Source organism: Pinus tabuliformis, chromosome 9 (genome assembly GCF_031772625.1).
Source record: "Pinus tabuliformis cultivar Carrire ecotype Pingquan chromosome 9, CPIR1, whole genome shotgun sequence".
Lineage (NCBI taxonomy): Eukaryota > Viridiplantae > Streptophyta > Pinopsida > Pinales > Pinaceae > Pinus > Pinus tabuliformis.
In genome coordinates, this window is record NC_142307.1 from 1,719,596,162 (window position 1) to 1,719,613,662 (window position 17,501).

Consider the following 17,501-nt stretch of genomic DNA (forward strand, 5'->3'; position numbering starts at 1 on the left):
GATCTGGGAGAAGTCATTTCTGATAGAGAAATGACTACAGTTGTACTAAATGCACTACCAGACGAGTGGGGTAACTTTACTTCAAGTATTTATGGGAAGAAAGAAGCTACCCCATTCCAGGATCTATGGTCACTGTGCAAGATTGAAGAATCTAGACTAAAGGCCAAATCTGATGTGGAAGCAGGTGGGCAAAATCAAGCTTATGCTACAATGTCAAAAAGAAAGGGAAAATTTGGAAAGCCTGGGTCTCGAAAAAATAAGAGAGACATGACTAAGATTCAATGCCATGGGTGTCAAGAATATGGGCACTACAAAAGAGATTGCCCTAAGATCAAGAAGGACAATAACAAAAGAGGAAGACAAGAAGCCCAAATCACCGAGGAATTGGAGGAAGCTGAAAAGAAGAAGTCCAAGAATGACGAAGTAAGAGATCTCTATTATGATTGAGATAGTGTTCCTCACCTAAGTTCTTTTCAAGTTGTTAAGTCTTCTATTGTACGATATGGCTATCATGGTTCACTAAAAAAAATGATGGTATGTATCATGGCATCATAGAAGCATTGAAAGCAAGAGCTCATAACATCATCATAGAGAAGCGTGAAAGATGGTTGAAATTGGAATCTATGGTATTCAACTATGGAGGGATATAGCCCTTGAGAACCTCATTGGAAACATAAGTGGCACTTATAGAAAGGAAAAAGGTCATCCATTTCAAAGGTCATCATACATCAGTTAAAACGAAAACATCTGCTAGATAGGAATTCTCTAGATCCTCAAGATTCTCTAATGGAATCTTCATCGAAAGGTTCACCGATCAAGAGGGGAAGCAAGTGTTTCATCAAGAATTCCAAACTTGTGGAATTCACAGGATGATGGTATGATGACATAAGAGGTGAAGCAGATCAAGGGATTGAATCTCTTTTCAATCAAGGAAGCTGCTGAAGGAAGTCTGGATAAAGGAAAATGAGGTATGTATGCTTACATTCGATATTGTAGAGTTATGTCATATGGTTGCAGATAACATGGATCAATGCTCTATCTTGAGAGCATGATCAAAAGAAAGGATCTCCTCCTTCGAAGGAATGCAGAAATGCATGGGTCACACATTCACTAGATGAAATCAACATAATATGTCCTCATATGTAATATGAGGTGGTTGACTATAATTGAGGAACTCTGATTGGAAGTTTCTGGGAATGAAATGTGTGAAGAAAGGAAGGAAGGAAGAGATCGTGGGATATGCAACCATGGAAAAAGGCAATCAACATCCAAAGACCAAGAAGATTTGACTAAGATATCCCCATGAAAGATATGAAGACTCTGATGGAGTTTGAAAAGGAAAGAGACCCTTGACAATATATATCTTTGGAGATGTGTCGATATGTATGCAGGATGTTGATGCAAACTAGAAGATGTCATGATGAAAGACCATCACAAAGGTAATTTTGATTTTAGTTGTTCATTTCTTATTTTTGAACAAATATCTAGATGGGCTTGTGCAGGGTTGCCGAAGGAAGATTTATGGATATCTTCCACCACTGATGCCCATGCAATAGGATGAAAGATCCTTAAGGAGACATGGCATGAAGAAGGTAGCATAGCAGGAAGGAAGGCCAGATATGAACTAATGGATCACTTTTCGATGATGACATGACTGACTCATGGATGAAAGTGATGGATGGTTTGTGCCCTATGAAGAAGTACCAAACATGAAGACTCCTAGATAATGAAAAGAAGTTCATGACATCGTGAGGAGGAATTCTTCAAGCAACCGGTTGTACCATCATCTCCACCTAAGGAGCTGTTGTAGATCCCTAATTAAGAGGGAGTCTGGAAACAAGTTTCTTACTTGGAAGAAACTTGGAAGAAAAATTCCTAAACCAAGAGGGAGCTTAGGTACATTCCTTTGGTAGGAATGAGTACATTCCTTTAATGGAATAGATATGTCCTCCCTAATTAAGAGGGAGAGATAAACACATCATTCTTGTCTTCACTTGCGAAGACATAATGGAGGATTGGGTAAACATTTGGCATCCAATGCTCTTTGAGGATGTGTTAGGGCATCCAAGATAAGAGTAGTCGTAAGGGACCAATATTCTTTGAGGACTGGAAATCCAAGATAAGAATAGTCCTGGTGGAACACACCCTGAGAACCCAATGCTCTTTGAGGATGTCTTAGGGCATCCAAGATAAGAGTAGTCGTAAGGGACCGATATTCTTTGAGGACTGGAAATCCAAGATAAGAATAGTCCTGGTGGAACACACCCTGAGAACCCGAGTGGGGTATGTTCTGAGAGAGACAATGATGAGGGTGTCTATACATCATTGGTCTCGCCAGCATTGTGCTCAGATCTCGTGGAGAGATAAAGTTGTTAGTCAAGGCATTGCTATGTGACAATGCTGGTTGATATGATGCTAAATAGATGGGTTACCAAACTGACTCTTCTTATGAGAATTCTTCAGATTGAGAATGACCAAATACCATTATGAATACCTCCCTAATTAAGAGGGGGTGTTGACAAGTGTAACTAGGTTCGGTCTTCAAATGACATGTGCAAATTGTGAGTTTTATGTAATTGTTGGAAAGAAGAAAATAAAATTGTTTTTGTAATACTTAAATCATGGGTTTCATGATCAAGGAATTTTATTTAGGTTTTGTCATCTAGTCATAAAAGTTAATTTGAGTCAATGTCATGTATGAAGGACCCTTCTTGGGCATGTTACATTTTTGTATGAGTTATTAATATATAAGAAGGGCCTCCAAGACCAAGCAAAGACACCTCCTACAAGTCGACTTCAAGATAGAATAAAAGATCTTCACTAAATGACATGTCGGCTCACCCTCTAACAAGTCGGCCTAATTGATGGAAACAACTATAAATAGGGCAACTCGGTTTCCATTTGGAGTAGAGATTTTCGATCAAGAAGGTCTGCTATTAGAAGTGCAAGAATCACTTGGAAAGAAGTCTCATAGCCAACGAAAGGAAGGAAGAGCGAGGATTGTTTGGGTCTATTTTAGGGTTAGCCTTCACTCACATGTGCGAAGAAAGGGATTGTTTTTGTTGTAGAAGAGATCGAAGTATTGCAGTTCCATGGGAAGGTCAAATCAAGAGGAGATAAAGGTGTATGTCTAGCCGAATTACCAAGGAAGAGACCTCTAACTAAAGCGAAGTAAATCAAGGCATAAGAGAAGGTCATATGCATGAGTTAGGGTTTCTGAATTAGGGCCGAAGAAGGTTGCAGGTCTAAAGCAGTGTCAAGGAAGCCGAAATTTTGAAGAGTAGCAAATAGGTCAAGGGTCTTGGAGTGGCAAATAGGTCAAAGGTCTTGGTCTTAGTATTCGTCAATTGAAGTCTCTATAAGAAGAATTTGTTTGGGTTTTCTTCTCAAGTGGGAGAGGTTTTGGCCCTGGCTAATAGCCTATATTCTGTGTCTCTTGTCTCTTTATGGTTTATGAATTGGTAGGTTTTTGATGAAGAATAACACTATAATAACATAAGTAAAAGAAGATCATAATCTAAGAAGTAAAAAGCACTCACAAGGAGTTATCAATAGAAGAGAAATCACTTCCTCTCGATGACCTAGATTTTTCAACAAGGAGGTATTGACAGAAGTGAAACCAGAGGTGGGGCACTTTCGCATTTTTAGGTGTCCAGTGTACATCCATGTACCATCTAAAAAGAGGACCAAGTTGGAGTTTGCAAGATTGAAAGGCATTTTTGTAGGGTACAGTGAGACTTCAAGGACATATACGGTGTACATCGCATCGCAAGGAAAACTGTGGTGAGCAAGGATGTGAGGTTTGAGGAGCACAAGACTTTGATGAAGTCACATGATTCAATACCAATGGTGGCAAATGATTAGGAGCAAGATGCTCTAAAGGTTGAGGAGAGGTCAGCAACACCAGTGGTAGGTAATCAGTCTTCAAATCAAGAGGAGAAGCAAGAGGCACCTTCTACATCATGAGGAGGCCAAGCTGGTTGGAGCAGACTCTTAGGGATATTGAGGAGCATCTGGAGGTTCCTAAAAGGATGTTTAGAGAGCGTAGACCACCGAAACAGTTTCCTAGTTACATGGTGCTTTTGAGTGACATCATTGACTCTAAGTCTAGCAATTATGAGAAGGCAGCAATCTAGCAAGTTTGGAGACATGCCATGGTGGAGGAGTATGTGTACATCATAACAAATGACATGTGGGACATTGTTCTGAGGCCAAAGGAAATCAGTGGTCAATTCTACGTGGATCTATAAGATCAAGCATATTGCAGATGCAGTGTCGAGAAGTATAAGGTTCGCTTCATGGTGCAAGGGTTTTCCCAAAAGGAGGGAGTGGATAATGAGGAGATATTCGCTCTAGTCACCAAATACACTTCCACTGGAGTTGTTATATCTATTGCTTCAAAGAGGGGGTGGAGGATACAACTAATGGATGTGAAGACAACCTTCCACAATGGGGTTATTGGGAGAGGAGTTGTACATCGAGCAACTGCAGGGATTTGAGGTGCATGGGAGAGATTCTCATAAATGCAGATTGAAGAAGGCATTATATTGTCTCAAACATGCACCAAGAGCATGGTACTCAAGGATTGATGGGTATCTACTAGCCACGGGCTTCACCTAGAGTGAGGCGAATCCCAACTTGTATTACACACTTGGTAGAGATGATCCACTCATTCTAGGGTTATATGCCGATGACCTCTTTCTTATAGGGGCAAAGAAGCTCATAGAGATGTGTAAGAGAGACCTAGCTGTAGAGTTTGAGATGGATATTAGCATGATGTATTTCTTCTTGGGATTGGAGGTGTGGCAGTAGACAAGAGAGATATTCCTTGGACAGGGGAAGTATGCAATTGAGATCTTGAAGAGATACTAGGTGGAGGATTGCAAGCCCATGTCGATACCCATGACTACCAACTTGAGAAAGTAGAATGCTTTTGAGAGTGTGTTGATCAATCCCACATTGTACAGCCAGCTATGTATGTAGTCAACACTAGGCCAAATATATGCTTTGTTGTGAATACACTAAGAGAGTTTATGGTGAAGCTAAGGAGGTTTCATTGTGTGGCAATGAAGCATGTGTTTAGGTATCTTCAAGGTACAGTGGAGTATGGACTCAGGTACGTCGGAGGTGATGGAGTGCGATTAGTGGGCTATATAGAAAAGCTGGGAATGCAACTAGCAAGAAAAGCACCTTAGGGTGCTACTTCAGTTTGGGATCAACAACTATCTCATGGTTTAGCAAGAAGTAAAGTTAAGTAGCACTTAATTCAAGAGAGGCCAAGTGCATGGCTGCAAGTTTGGCGAGTCGTGAGGCCATCTCGCTAGGTAAGATGCTAACATGGTTGTTTGGTCTTGAGTTGGAGCTAACAATGATTCACTATGACAACCAAAGTTGCATTAAGCTCTCTAAGAATCCAATGTTTCATGATAGGTCCAAGCATATAGAGATTGGGTATCACTTCATTAAAGACAGGGTCTAGACTAGAGCTATGAAGCTTCAATACATATCCACATATGAGAAGGATGCAGATATTCTCACCAAGCCCCTAGAGAAGGGGTAGTTTGTTTTCTACAAAGATAAGTTGGGGGTGGTGCAGAACACCTTCCTTGCTAGGAGGGAGTGTTGATGTTATTTAGCTCAAATGGGTGCTTCTGCATAGGCTTGGTGTCTTTAGTATGTAGAAGATGTTAGGTTGTCTCTTTAGGTGCTTGCTTGAGAGGAGTAAGTGTTGTTATGATTTCTTTCCTAAGTTAACTTACAAAAAGCAAAAATTAATTTAATTCATTAATGTTAGCTATTGAGATAAGTTTCTAAGGATAAATAATTTAATTATTTAAGTGACTTAGATCTAATCTCTACTATTGATCTAAGTGGGTTAAGAATTAATACTAGCCATCTATCACTTTAGAGATTGATTTTAAGGGATTTAGCCCAAGATGAAATTATAAAATAAGCCTAGGAGAGAAGTGAAGACACATTATGATTGAGGGAGAGATGTTCTCAAGGAGTGAGAGGCTCAGTGACTGAATAGAAAAAGCAAGTGTGCAACAAGGGTTTTTCAAAAGGGAAATTAGAGGAGGTCGAGCATGTGGGCAAAATCCTAGCATGAGCTCTACCTACCTCATATGGCCATCACTCAGTTCCTAAGCACTTGATGCTTCATTACATCAAAAATGAACCTTTGCATGTCCCAACCCCAATGAGCAATAAGCTGACTCATCCTAGAGGGGTAATAAAACTGCTACATCATACAAAGCAAGCTCTAACCCTTGAGCTATAAGCGATAATACAAGAAATAAGCAAGAAGAATAAAAGGCTCACAAGAGGGATGGGAAAATAGGACCGAACCGTTCATGAATCCACGAATGCTCCCTCCTCACATCTATACACTCAAGATGTGAACACCCATGGTCTCTTTGACCATGGCACTTGACCATGAAATCTTCTCCCCTCCATTACCATACTATTATACAATAACACCTACCAATTGAAGGGCGGACCAAGGAACTGTTACTTCCACTTAGGTGTTGGAAGCACCTAATAGGGTTGACCATTAGCCACCCCTACCAAGGGAGAAAACACCTTTGAGAGAACTTGGTTCTGATTTTGGATGAGGATCTTTTTTTGAAGTATTAATATGCCCTCAACATTCAAGTTTGGTTCACTAGAATGCATTATTGATCTTAGTCTATGATGGATGGTTTCTTTCACTAGAATCTATGTTGTCTTTTGCCAGGTGACTTAGTAGCCCGAGTCTTGGGCTACCACTCCACAGGTACCCATGCCCTTCCAAAAAGTACATCGGCTTAAGCAGGTGCAACATGCAACATTGAAGGACTAGAGCCCCTTGACAGAACTAGCAAATGACACATGTCCCAAAGTACCTCCAAGGTCCAAGATGTTGCTCAACTTTGACCTAGCTTTGAGGATTCTTAATGATGACACCATTGGAGCCAGTATGCCCCCATGTTGGCCTTGAAACAACATGATGGGCGGGAGTTGATTCAAAGCCTAAATGAGGATGGTCTCCCATTGAGAGACTAGGGAGGGCTTGTTGCACCAGAAGAAGCCCTAACACTGGAGAGGAGGAAGCCTTATTCGACAGTTGGAGACCCATGAAGACCACCTTCTGCCACCCTAGCTAGATCTTGGGACTCCACAGGAGATATTGAGGTAGATTTGAGGGCAAACCCTCAAATTTTGGTTCACCCAAGCATCTACACATTCTTTGACACCTCATCACCCTTAGGCATGGCATTTGGAGCATTTATTATGCATGATGTCAACAATTAAGAGGCTATGACCCACACGTGTGGGCAAAGTAGGCTTATTCTGTAATTAGCTAATGGGTTGGCTTGTAACCCAAGATCATTAACAATCAAACTTGTTTTTAGGGGCTTTGTAGACTAAAATTAGGAGACCTAATCCTCATATAAATAGAAGATAGGCTCATTTCTTTTCTCATCATCACTTGTGACTAATCCGGCCTGTTGAATTTGTGACTTGTATCTTGTGGAGATGTGATCAATTGTGTATATTTGCTTATGGAGTTATTCTTTAGCTTTGGAGATGTCATTTTGGAGCAATAAAGGACTTGTTCATGCATTCGATCTTGTAAGTGTACCTTGTATTTGATAAATCTTTAAACTTTGTGGCTATTGTATGGAATGGTTGCTTTTTGGGGGTTTCTATTGTGCAAGTTATTGTTAAAAATTATTTTATGGAATCATGGTAATAGTATTGCATGCATTACCCACTTATTGAATGTAAATGAAAATCCCATGGGTGAATCTTTTAACTAGCTCTCCCCATTGATTTTGCTCCCTCACAAAAATGATAGCTAGGGTTTGAAACTTAGGGTTTCATAGTTCCCTTACTCCTTGCTAGGGTTTAGTCATTTTTAATCATCCCATAGACTCCATCACCCAAGGTCGAAGCACTGGCCATGGTCACTTTGTTGATCATCTTGAAAATTTTCACAAATTCACTCTTTTCTACCCTAAACGTAGAATTTCAACCTCTTAAGGTAAGTCGCTAGCTAGGGCTAGGGCATCTTTTTCAACTAGGATTGAAGACATTGCTTTGTGGAGGGATTCAACACGTGGAAGTGAGGTATTTGGTCAAAATCAAGACATTTCCATGGCTAGTCTTTCTATTTTAGGTCTAACGTCCCTTGCCCTACGCAAATTGTGCCCTTGAAAAGCCCTAGTTTCCCCTAGGCTTCAACTTGAGGCTTCCTGAAGGTTTCTTGTGCCCTAAATTGGTCATATACATCTATTTGAAGTATTTTCTTGGCCTTGTGATCCTAGATAAACCTATTAACCTTGCTTATTCTCAAGCCCTAGGTCACGTTGTGCTCTAATTAGGCCTTTTGGAGGATGGAAATTGTCTTGTTGTGCTAGCTAAGATTTGTTCTTAAGAGGATCAGCCCTCCTTAGCCTGTCTTTGTCACCTTTATCCGTTGCATTTGATAAATCCTTTAGGTGACCTAATATAGGGAAGCCTCCCTTGTGGTGAAAATCCACTAAAGAGCAGGAGGTAGTGGTTGTGGTGACAGTGGGCCACACCTCATATTGTTGTCCCTTGGTCTAGTTCTTGTCTTGTGAGCTACCCTCACAAGGCGTGCTACATATTGAGGGAACAAGAGGCATACATATCAAAGAACTGTCCTTTACAAACTAATAAAAGGCTCTTACTCCTATTCATTTTATCTTACAAATTTCTTTGTAAGCATCCATTTAGCAAGAATTCAGTACTATGGGTGGTCCTACCTTTCTATTTTTCTAACCATTTTACGGTTTTTGCCACAATGACCATAGTGGAATGCATTTCTAATTGGAAGTGAAAGAAGCAACATAAAAAGAAAAATGTAGATATTTGAAAGAGGAGATCATGTAAGCAATAGCAGCCATGACAAACATGAGACAGTGGATTAAGACTTATAGGAGGACAACTTGAAGAAAAGCAAGAAAACGCTTGCCAAACTTGATAAATTACATAACTATAGAAGGAGAACTGGAGAATTAAACAGTGTCTTTAAGAGGTTGGGGGATTTGAGATTGGAAACAGCAGGAAAGAGGTGTGCTCAGAGAGTATGATGACATGAGGGATGAAATGACAAAGACAGTTCCTAGTCTCTGAGACCCTTCCAAATCTTGTTCCTTTGTTTTCCTCCGTGGCCTGCATAGAGCTCGAAAGCTTTTTTTCGTCTAGTCATTAACTCTTCTATATAGAGTCTGTTAGCTCTAATATAGAAGAAGATTTAGCAGCCAAGTACAGTTTCCTTTTGCATGATCAATATCTCCTCTTATCATCTATATACATTAGTCTGGTGCTTTCAACGGTTCTTGGGAGTTGTTCTTTATAAGCTCTCATTGCAGAAACCCTATTTTCTCTAAAAAGCCAGATCTGGAATTTGTATATTTTGTAATCTTTGTAAATATTAATAAAATCTCTCTCACCTGTTTCCCTGTAATAATAAATAAAACATCAATAACTTATGAAAATAGTGAAGTCCAGGTAGTCCTGCACCCGTCAATCCTGAAACCCTTGACAAAGTGTAAAATGCCTTTAGAACAGTTCTTTGTGCCTTAAAAGGTGTGAATTGCCCTTGAAAACACCTAAAAATCATCTCAAAATTGGAAACATGTCTTGTCAATGTTGATGCAAAGGAACACAGCTTTGCAAAGCTATATAACAGTCCATATGCTCTAGCATGCCATTGGTGTTTTTTAGTGTTTCTAACTTTCTAATTGCAGACGGTGCTACGACATATGATCAAGCCCATGACTCATGGCCAAGACAATGACTGAAACATCAAGCCCATGGACAAAAACAGCGAAACTACAATGGCCCAAAGCCATATAAACCTAGGTCTGATATTCACCTTGAGATTGCACATCTCGAGTTCCATCCTCGATACATCGGCCATTCGTGTGAACTAGTTTTCCCACACTAAGTTGCATTTCAGACCTGAGTTTAGATGAATCTGGGCTAATGCCCATATCCAATGCATCCAATGCATTTTTGGTTTTACATTGGACATTTGTGTGAACTCGAGACATGCATCCTCAAGCTTTGTAATATGGAGGTGCATATTAGACTCTGGTTTAGATGCATTTGGGCTAGTATCCATATTCAATACACCCAATGTGGAGTCTAGATTTATGTTGCCCATTTGTGTGCACACGAGATATGCATCCTCAAGCTTTGAACCTCCAGCTTCACAACTTGGAGGTGCATATCAGAACCAGATTTAGATGGATCCAGACTAGTTTCCATATCAATGCACCCAATGCACAGTCTAGATTTACGTTTCCCATTTAGGTAAACTTGATATATGCAACCTAGGGGTGCAAGACACAAATTTGAACAGGTCTAGGCTACTGGCGATATTGAATGCTTCCAGTGCACTGTCTAGATTTAATGAACCATTCCACAGACACACAAAAAGTTGATGGTTCACCCCCACGCCCACAATAGCAGGGTTGTCAGATTGCACCTTATTTCTTTCAGTCTGATGACTGAAATGCTTGAAAATGTATTTCAACAATAGTTTACATATTTCATCATTAACAGGTTTTGGCATTAGGTGGGCACTGGGGACTAGTTCTATTTCCACGGAGTGAAAGTGCAAGAGCAACTTGCTAACCTAGGTATAGATCGTACCAAATGCAGATAATAAAGCTTCAATAGTCTGACTTTGAGAGAGACTATGGACTAGGCTGGCAAACCATATTTCTATGCACTACATACATAGATATCCTTATCAACCAAATTGCATTATTGTGCTCCTTGTAATAGAAGAGAATGAGGGTGAGAGTAAACTTACTTACGTGGACATATGATTGCTGACTGTGATGAGAGGCGTGCCAGGAGGCCTGGATTTGATGAGGTGGAGCAAAGTGCCTGCATTGTGGACTTGGGTATAGTTGAGATAGGAGGTGATGAGTTTAGCGAAGGCCCCAACTGTGCTAATCACCATTCTGCGAGGGATACCCCCCAGATGGGTCGCTTTTGCAGCCCACTCCATTGTATTGCTCCCCATCCTCCCCTCTGTTCCTCAAGCCATTCTGCCAAATATCATAGTTGCTTATTGCAGTGATATATGTTTGTATCCCGATTTCAAGAGTGGGTATAGATGGTTTCCCTCTATTAATACTATAAAATAGAGTTTCAGGTTTAATTTGACCTGTGAAACTTGCAAACTAGCGGCATTGGTGTTTTCTTCCTCAGAGCGAGTGGTCTTGGAATTTTTGGGTATAACCTCAATATACACATACGAAGGTGTGAACGGGTGCTAGGGCAGGCCTTGCTGAAAAACATCTACGCATTTGCATCGTTATGAATGGGAATGAATATACCGCTCAGATTTACCGAGTGCGTGGGATAGGGGTATTGGACTCCGAGACGAGTAATAACATGGCCTTTCACGCCCATCAGAGCTTGCGCAGGTATTGTGTATAATTGGTTGGATAATTAGGAATGGGAATGAAAACACCGCTCGGGTTTAGCCTTCCCCAGTGCGTGTACTATGGCCCTTTGACTCAAGACGAGCAATCAAGTCAATCTTCACGCACGCACGCTTATGTTGTGTATCATCTTCATAGATCGTAAATAGGTATTTTTAGTTGGATAATAAGGTTATACGTAATATATTATAAGGAGAGATGTAAGAATTTTATAAGTGTATCGGGTTAGTGGGTGGTTTTGAGATAATTACTTATATTTGAAAGAAGAAAGAAATTATTTTAATGTCCACGAGGTTAAAGATAGTTTATGGGACAGATTGCTTCTTCATTTGCTTGATGTATTTGGCCTTTTTTTTGTGAAGCGTCACAATAAATGTTCCTAGCTTCTTGACAAACCCCTCGCTAAATAGATTATCCCAAGAGCTTGCTACCAGCGTATCTGCGTAACTTTCCATGTTGTCTTTGAAGGCCTCACATTCTAAGATGAAATGTTTTTCTGTTTCCACTCTTCCGGAAGAACAAAAAATGCATACCCTTTCCTCCCACACTTCCTTTGGCCTTTTCCATCGCCCTCTTTCACAACGGAGTTGATGAGAATTATTCCTTAACTGAGCAATAAGAATTTTGGCTCTCCAAGAGATATTGGCCTCTGTGTATGCTTTTGGTTGATGATTATGAGTGGGATTAAACACTTTAATATAGTAATTTTTCTTTCTTCCTAGCTCCTTATCCCAAGTACGTTTGTGGAACTTTTCCATAACAAAAGCTTTTATCTCTTTGTTATTTATGGGACACGCGTTCAAGCAAATACCCCATTTACTATACCATTTGTTATTTTGCTGCATCCAAGTTTTTTTGCTCTTGCACAATCTATCATTAAAGACAACCTTAGGCCATCTACCATTTTCCATTTACTTAAAAAAATTTAAACACCTTATGACTCGCACCATAGCAATTGCTTCAATAGGAGCAGTCCCTGTTTCACTTAACAAGATATCATAAGGAACTGCACTTTTCATCTTAAATTTGTTTGTAATCAAACGCTTCTGAATTTTTTCAATTTGTCTCCATTGCATGTCGGAGGTACTGCTAGCCCACAATTCACAACCATAGAGAATCACTGGAATCACTAAAATCCCAAAAAGAGTTTGAGTGGTCTTCCAGTCCCATAACTCTGCCTCTCTACAGCTATTTTGAAAAGCATAAAATGCTTTCCAAACCCCCAAAGTTCTTTTCTTTCTACAACCATTCCAGCTTAGATTTTTGTTGAAGTCAATCCCAAGGTATTTGTAATCCGCAACTTCTTCCAGAATGTTGCCTTCAAAGTAGAACTAATGTTGGTTATGTTTTCTTTTCTTATAGAAGACCACTACTTTCATTTTTATGATATTCACTTGCATCCCCATACTTTGACAAAAATGCTCAAGGGATAGTAAGTGCTCTTGCAAACCAAGAGCCGATTTAACAATCAAAATAAAGTCATCTGCATACAAAAGAAGCCTTATAACAAACTTGCACAAATAGATACCATCACCCCCTTGTGAATTTAACCATTCCTCAAGCTTGTCGATATATAAACCAAAAAGGGTAGGAGACAGTGCGCAACCTTGCTTGACCCCGATATCGCTTCTAAAACTTTCAGAAATGCCTGCTGAAGCTCTAATTTTGACTTTCACATCTTCATACAACCCATACATAGCTACTCTCAAATGTTTAGGAACCCCAAGTTCCTCCATTCTCTGCCAAAGTTTATCCTTAGGAACCGAGTCAAACGCTTTTCTGAAATCAACAAAGCAACAAAAGGCTTCTTCCTTTTTCTCCCAAACTTTTTCAATGATGTGCCTTAAAGTTATGCAATGATCAACTATGGAATGTTTAGGTTTAAAACCTGCTTGCCCTTTAACACGCTTATCTCTTTCTTCTGCCCACTTGATTATTTGGTGTTTAGGTAGAGAGTATGTTTTAAAACTAAGTTTGCTCGATTAATAATTCAGTTTTATTAAATATAAGAAAATAAGTTAAATATCTAAGATTTATTTTTCTCAGACGTAAGGCAACAAATTAAAGATTCAAGATCCAGAGGTGTCACGCTTCTATCCTAGTGGTAGTCTTTCAACCACTCATAGGCGAGTGTAGGACCGCCACACTCCTTAACCAAATACTTAGTCAATTTTCCAATTCTTCAAGTGTTATAACGCAACAGAAATAAACTTCAATTAATCTTCATCAATTATCAATATGCACAGCAGATAAAACATTCAACACAACATTCAATGGGAGGGGCAACTCCCATAAACTGAAGTCTAGCCAAATAATAATAAACTCAAATTTTGTAATTCAATTGTACATAAAATTACAAAGTGTCGTGTTGCCAACAAACACGGCCAACATGTTGGAAATAATACTGAGAGGGGGGGGTGAATCAGTATTATCTAGCAATTTAATAAATCTTCCTTATTTGATCTTTGAATTATTTTGCATGTCAGTACCATAAAATAATGAGCATGAACAAAGAAAACAGATAGTCACACCAAAGAACACAAGATGTAAGGTGGAAACCCAATGTGGGTGAAAACCACCTGCTACAATATGTCTCTATCTTCTTTCAAATTAGAAACTCCTTTTACAATGATTTTGTACTGGTGCAGTCCTTTACTAGTACGCAGGCTGCAACCTGCAGAGAGCTACAACTCTCTCTCGTTTTCATTCTCCTGGAAGGGAGCTACAACCCCCTACTTCTTTTCATAAAGCATCAAATGATCATCAAGAATATAACAGTTACAGTCCACTACAGTTATCAGATCAGCAATAACAGAACTAACCCAGAACACCTTATCAACAGAGAAATTCAATCAACAGAACATCTTAAGACAGAGACGCAGGTTTCCCTTCTGTGTCCTACGACCAGACGCAGTTAACCTTCTGCTCCCCTGCGTCCACACGCAGAGATCCTTCTGCTGCACTGCGTGCCCACGCACTGTTCCTTCAACTGCACTGCGTCCTGTTGCTGCAGGGACGCACCCAGAAATATTATCGCGCCGCGTCTTTTTGCTCAGAGATGCACCTGATCCTTATTATGCTCCGCGTCCCCACGCAGTGCGCCTGTTACTGTACTGCGTTCCAGACGCACCTGAATCTTACTCTGCCCTGCGTCCACACGCAGGTCTCTTCTTACTGTACTGCGTCCCGGCGCACTTGCCTTTCACTGAACCTGCGTACCTTTGGGTATGAATGATTTCAAGACTTTAAGAGTAACCCAAACAGTCAGATCTACAGATCTGATCATGCGCCAAAGAGATCTCAGTCTTTCAGAAGATTCGCCTTTTTAGATCTAGACCAGATCTAGCCTCATAAGATATTCAACCAAAGACATACTCAAACCAAATGATCTCCTTTGCTTTATATAGGCAAGTTCCTCCTCAAATCATGGAACAATACCACGAGCCGACACCATAATAACACAATACCGTCGGCTAGATACCAAGAGTAAAACACAAGAAACCCCCACGTGAGCTTTTCTCTGCCTTGAAATGTGTGCACTGGGTGGACGCACCTCCTGAATGGCTGGCCTACGTCTCTGGACGCGGTCCCTGCAAGGTGTACCTGTGGGTACGCACCTTCTGAACTGATTTCCTGCGTCCTTCTTATTTTTCAATAAATTGAGAGCCTTGTCATGGGAGTTGCCATCAAGTACAACATCTGTAACATATAGCCATACCAGAGAACATAATGCCAACAATCTCCCCCTTTGGACTTGATGGCAACCTTACAATCTTCAGCTTCATTCTCCCCCTTTGACATCAAGGGCAAAGGGGTATGCTCCCCCTAAGATCATGCTCCCTAAAAAAGAACCAGATCTGTAACAAAGAACCATAATCCACCATGAAAGAGATAGAGACATATTGCAGCTATTTCCAAGATCTCCTTCTGACCATCCTCCATAATGCCAACAATGCATTATATGCTCCCCCTGAACCTGTACCATCAATCAGAAAAGGTTCAACAATAAGATGATGCATCAACAACCCCCAGCTTTTGCCTGAGGTATTCAAAGGTGTCCCTGGGCAATGGTTTTGTGAGAATATCAGCAACTTGTTCTTTAGAAGGAACATACTCCAACTTGACCTTCTGTTCAAGCACTTGTTCCCGGAGAAAATGATACTTGATTGGTATGTGCTTGGTTTTTGAATGCATAATCGGATTCTTTGAGATGCTGATTGCACTTGTGTTATCACATAAGATGGGGATAGGTGGTGTACAAGTGATTTGAAAATCCTGCAAAGTCTGCATCATCCAAAGGAGTTGGGTGCAACAAGATGCAGCAGCAACATATTCTGCTTCAGCTGTAGACAAGGCAATCGAACTTTGTTTCTTGCTGAACCAAGATACTAGTCTGGAACCCATAAAGAACGCACCACCACTTGTGCTTTTCCTGTCGTCCACGCTTCCGGCCCAATCTGCATCTGTATAAGCATGAAGAGTAAGATCTGTATCTCTAGGATACCATAAGCCATAATTTTGAGTCCCTTGAAGATATTTGAAAATTCTCTTTACTGCCTGAAGATGAGTCTCCTTCGGATTTGCCCGAAATCTTCCAACTATTCCAACTGCATGCATGATGTCCGGTCGGGTACCTGTCAAATAAAGTAAACTTCCAATCATAGATCTGTAGGTTGGTTGATGTACTGCTACAGATTCATCATTTGCACTGAGACTACATCCTGTGACCATGGGTGTACATACTGGTTTTGCATCTTCCATGCCATATTTCTTCAAAATCTGTTTGAGATACTTGGTTTGAGATAAAACGATTCCTCCTTCCTTTTGTTGGATTTGCAAACCAAGGAAATATGTCAGTTCTCCTAGCAAGGACATTTCAAATTCTTTCTGCATGACCGAGGCAAAGCTTTGACTCATAGCTTCTTCATTGCTGCCAAAAATAATGTCATCTACATACACAACAAGTATTAGCAATTTGTCATTTTCAACTTTTATATAAAGATTGCTATTTGCTGAACCTTTTGAAAAACCTTGTTGATGAAGATATTTGTCCAAGCGGTAGTACCAAGCCCTTGGAGCTTGTTTGAGACCATAGAGGGCCTTTTTCAATCTGCATACAAGGTTTGGATCATTTCCAAGAATGAACCCATCTGGCTGTTCAATGTATACTTCTTCTTCCAAGTCTCCATTCAGAAAGGTTGATTTCACATCCATTTGAAATACTTTGAAGTTTTGAAAACTTGAGAGAGCAAGAAACATTCGGATGGCCTCAAGTCTTGCAACAGGAGCAAAGGTGTTGTGGGGGAAAGTATCCGACTCGGAATGACCCTATCCCTACTCTAAGGGTGATAGTTCCTTAGCAACAACTGAAAGTAAAGCTTTGATATTTTTCCTTTATGAAAGTACAGAGAAGGAAGAAAAGATTGACCAACCGATGTCTTTCGCTTTTGTCGATCCTGTCTTCTCTCTTTGCCTCTTGTTCCCAGCTCCTTGCTCCCTTTGCCGGCTCAGCTACACAAAGATCCTGCAAAAACAAGAGAGGGAAACTACAAGAAACATGTACTCATAACTGATGCATGGATTAGAATGGATCAAATATACAGATAAAAACAATACATCATTGCAATACAAGTATATAGGAGAACATCAAAAGCTTTATTGATAGAAGAAAAAGGTTCTGAGAAAGTTACAACCATAAATGGCTCCAATCCAGCAGCACCTCCCCAGCAGCAAGAAATCTCCTCTTCTCCTCTATAAAAGCAATCACCCAATAACTCTAACTGTAAACCAACAGCACTTCCTTACTTTGCACAAAATTCCAGCCTCCCTAGACCTCATGAGAGAGCTCTATATATAGGGTAGAAGGAGAAAGGATGAGTCAGCTTGAGACTGACATAAAGCTGCCTTGTGTCCTCTCCCTCTTCAGTTAAACTTCAGTTCTTGAGTCCACTTGGAGATCCTTGCTTCCACATGGAGATCAAGTACCTCTTACTCATCATAGGGCGAATTCCTTGAACCAAGTGTCAGTTT

The 17,501-nt window shown here is 40.3% G+C and overlaps 1 protein-coding gene across 3 annotated transcripts in view; it reads right to left on the bottom strand.

The window, feature by feature from the left end:
• Positions 1-11,572, bottom strand: part of LOC149155574 (N-acylphosphatidylethanolamine synthase-like) — a 224,078-nt gene extending 212,506 nt beyond the window's left edge. The window contains exon 1 of one of the 3 annotated variants that reach the window (XM_089440698.1): positions 10,836-11,565. In XM_089440698.1, the coding sequence (XP_089296824.1) occupies positions 10,836-11,047 (212 nt within the window). In that variant the 5' untranslated portion in view covers positions 11,048-11,565. Of the gene's footprint in view, positions 1-10,831 lie in introns of all 3 variants that reach the window. The other 2 variants (XM_089440699.1, XM_089440700.1) reach the window with 2 other exon arrangements.
• Between the last annotated feature and the right edge of the window lie 5,929 nt (positions 11,573-17,501).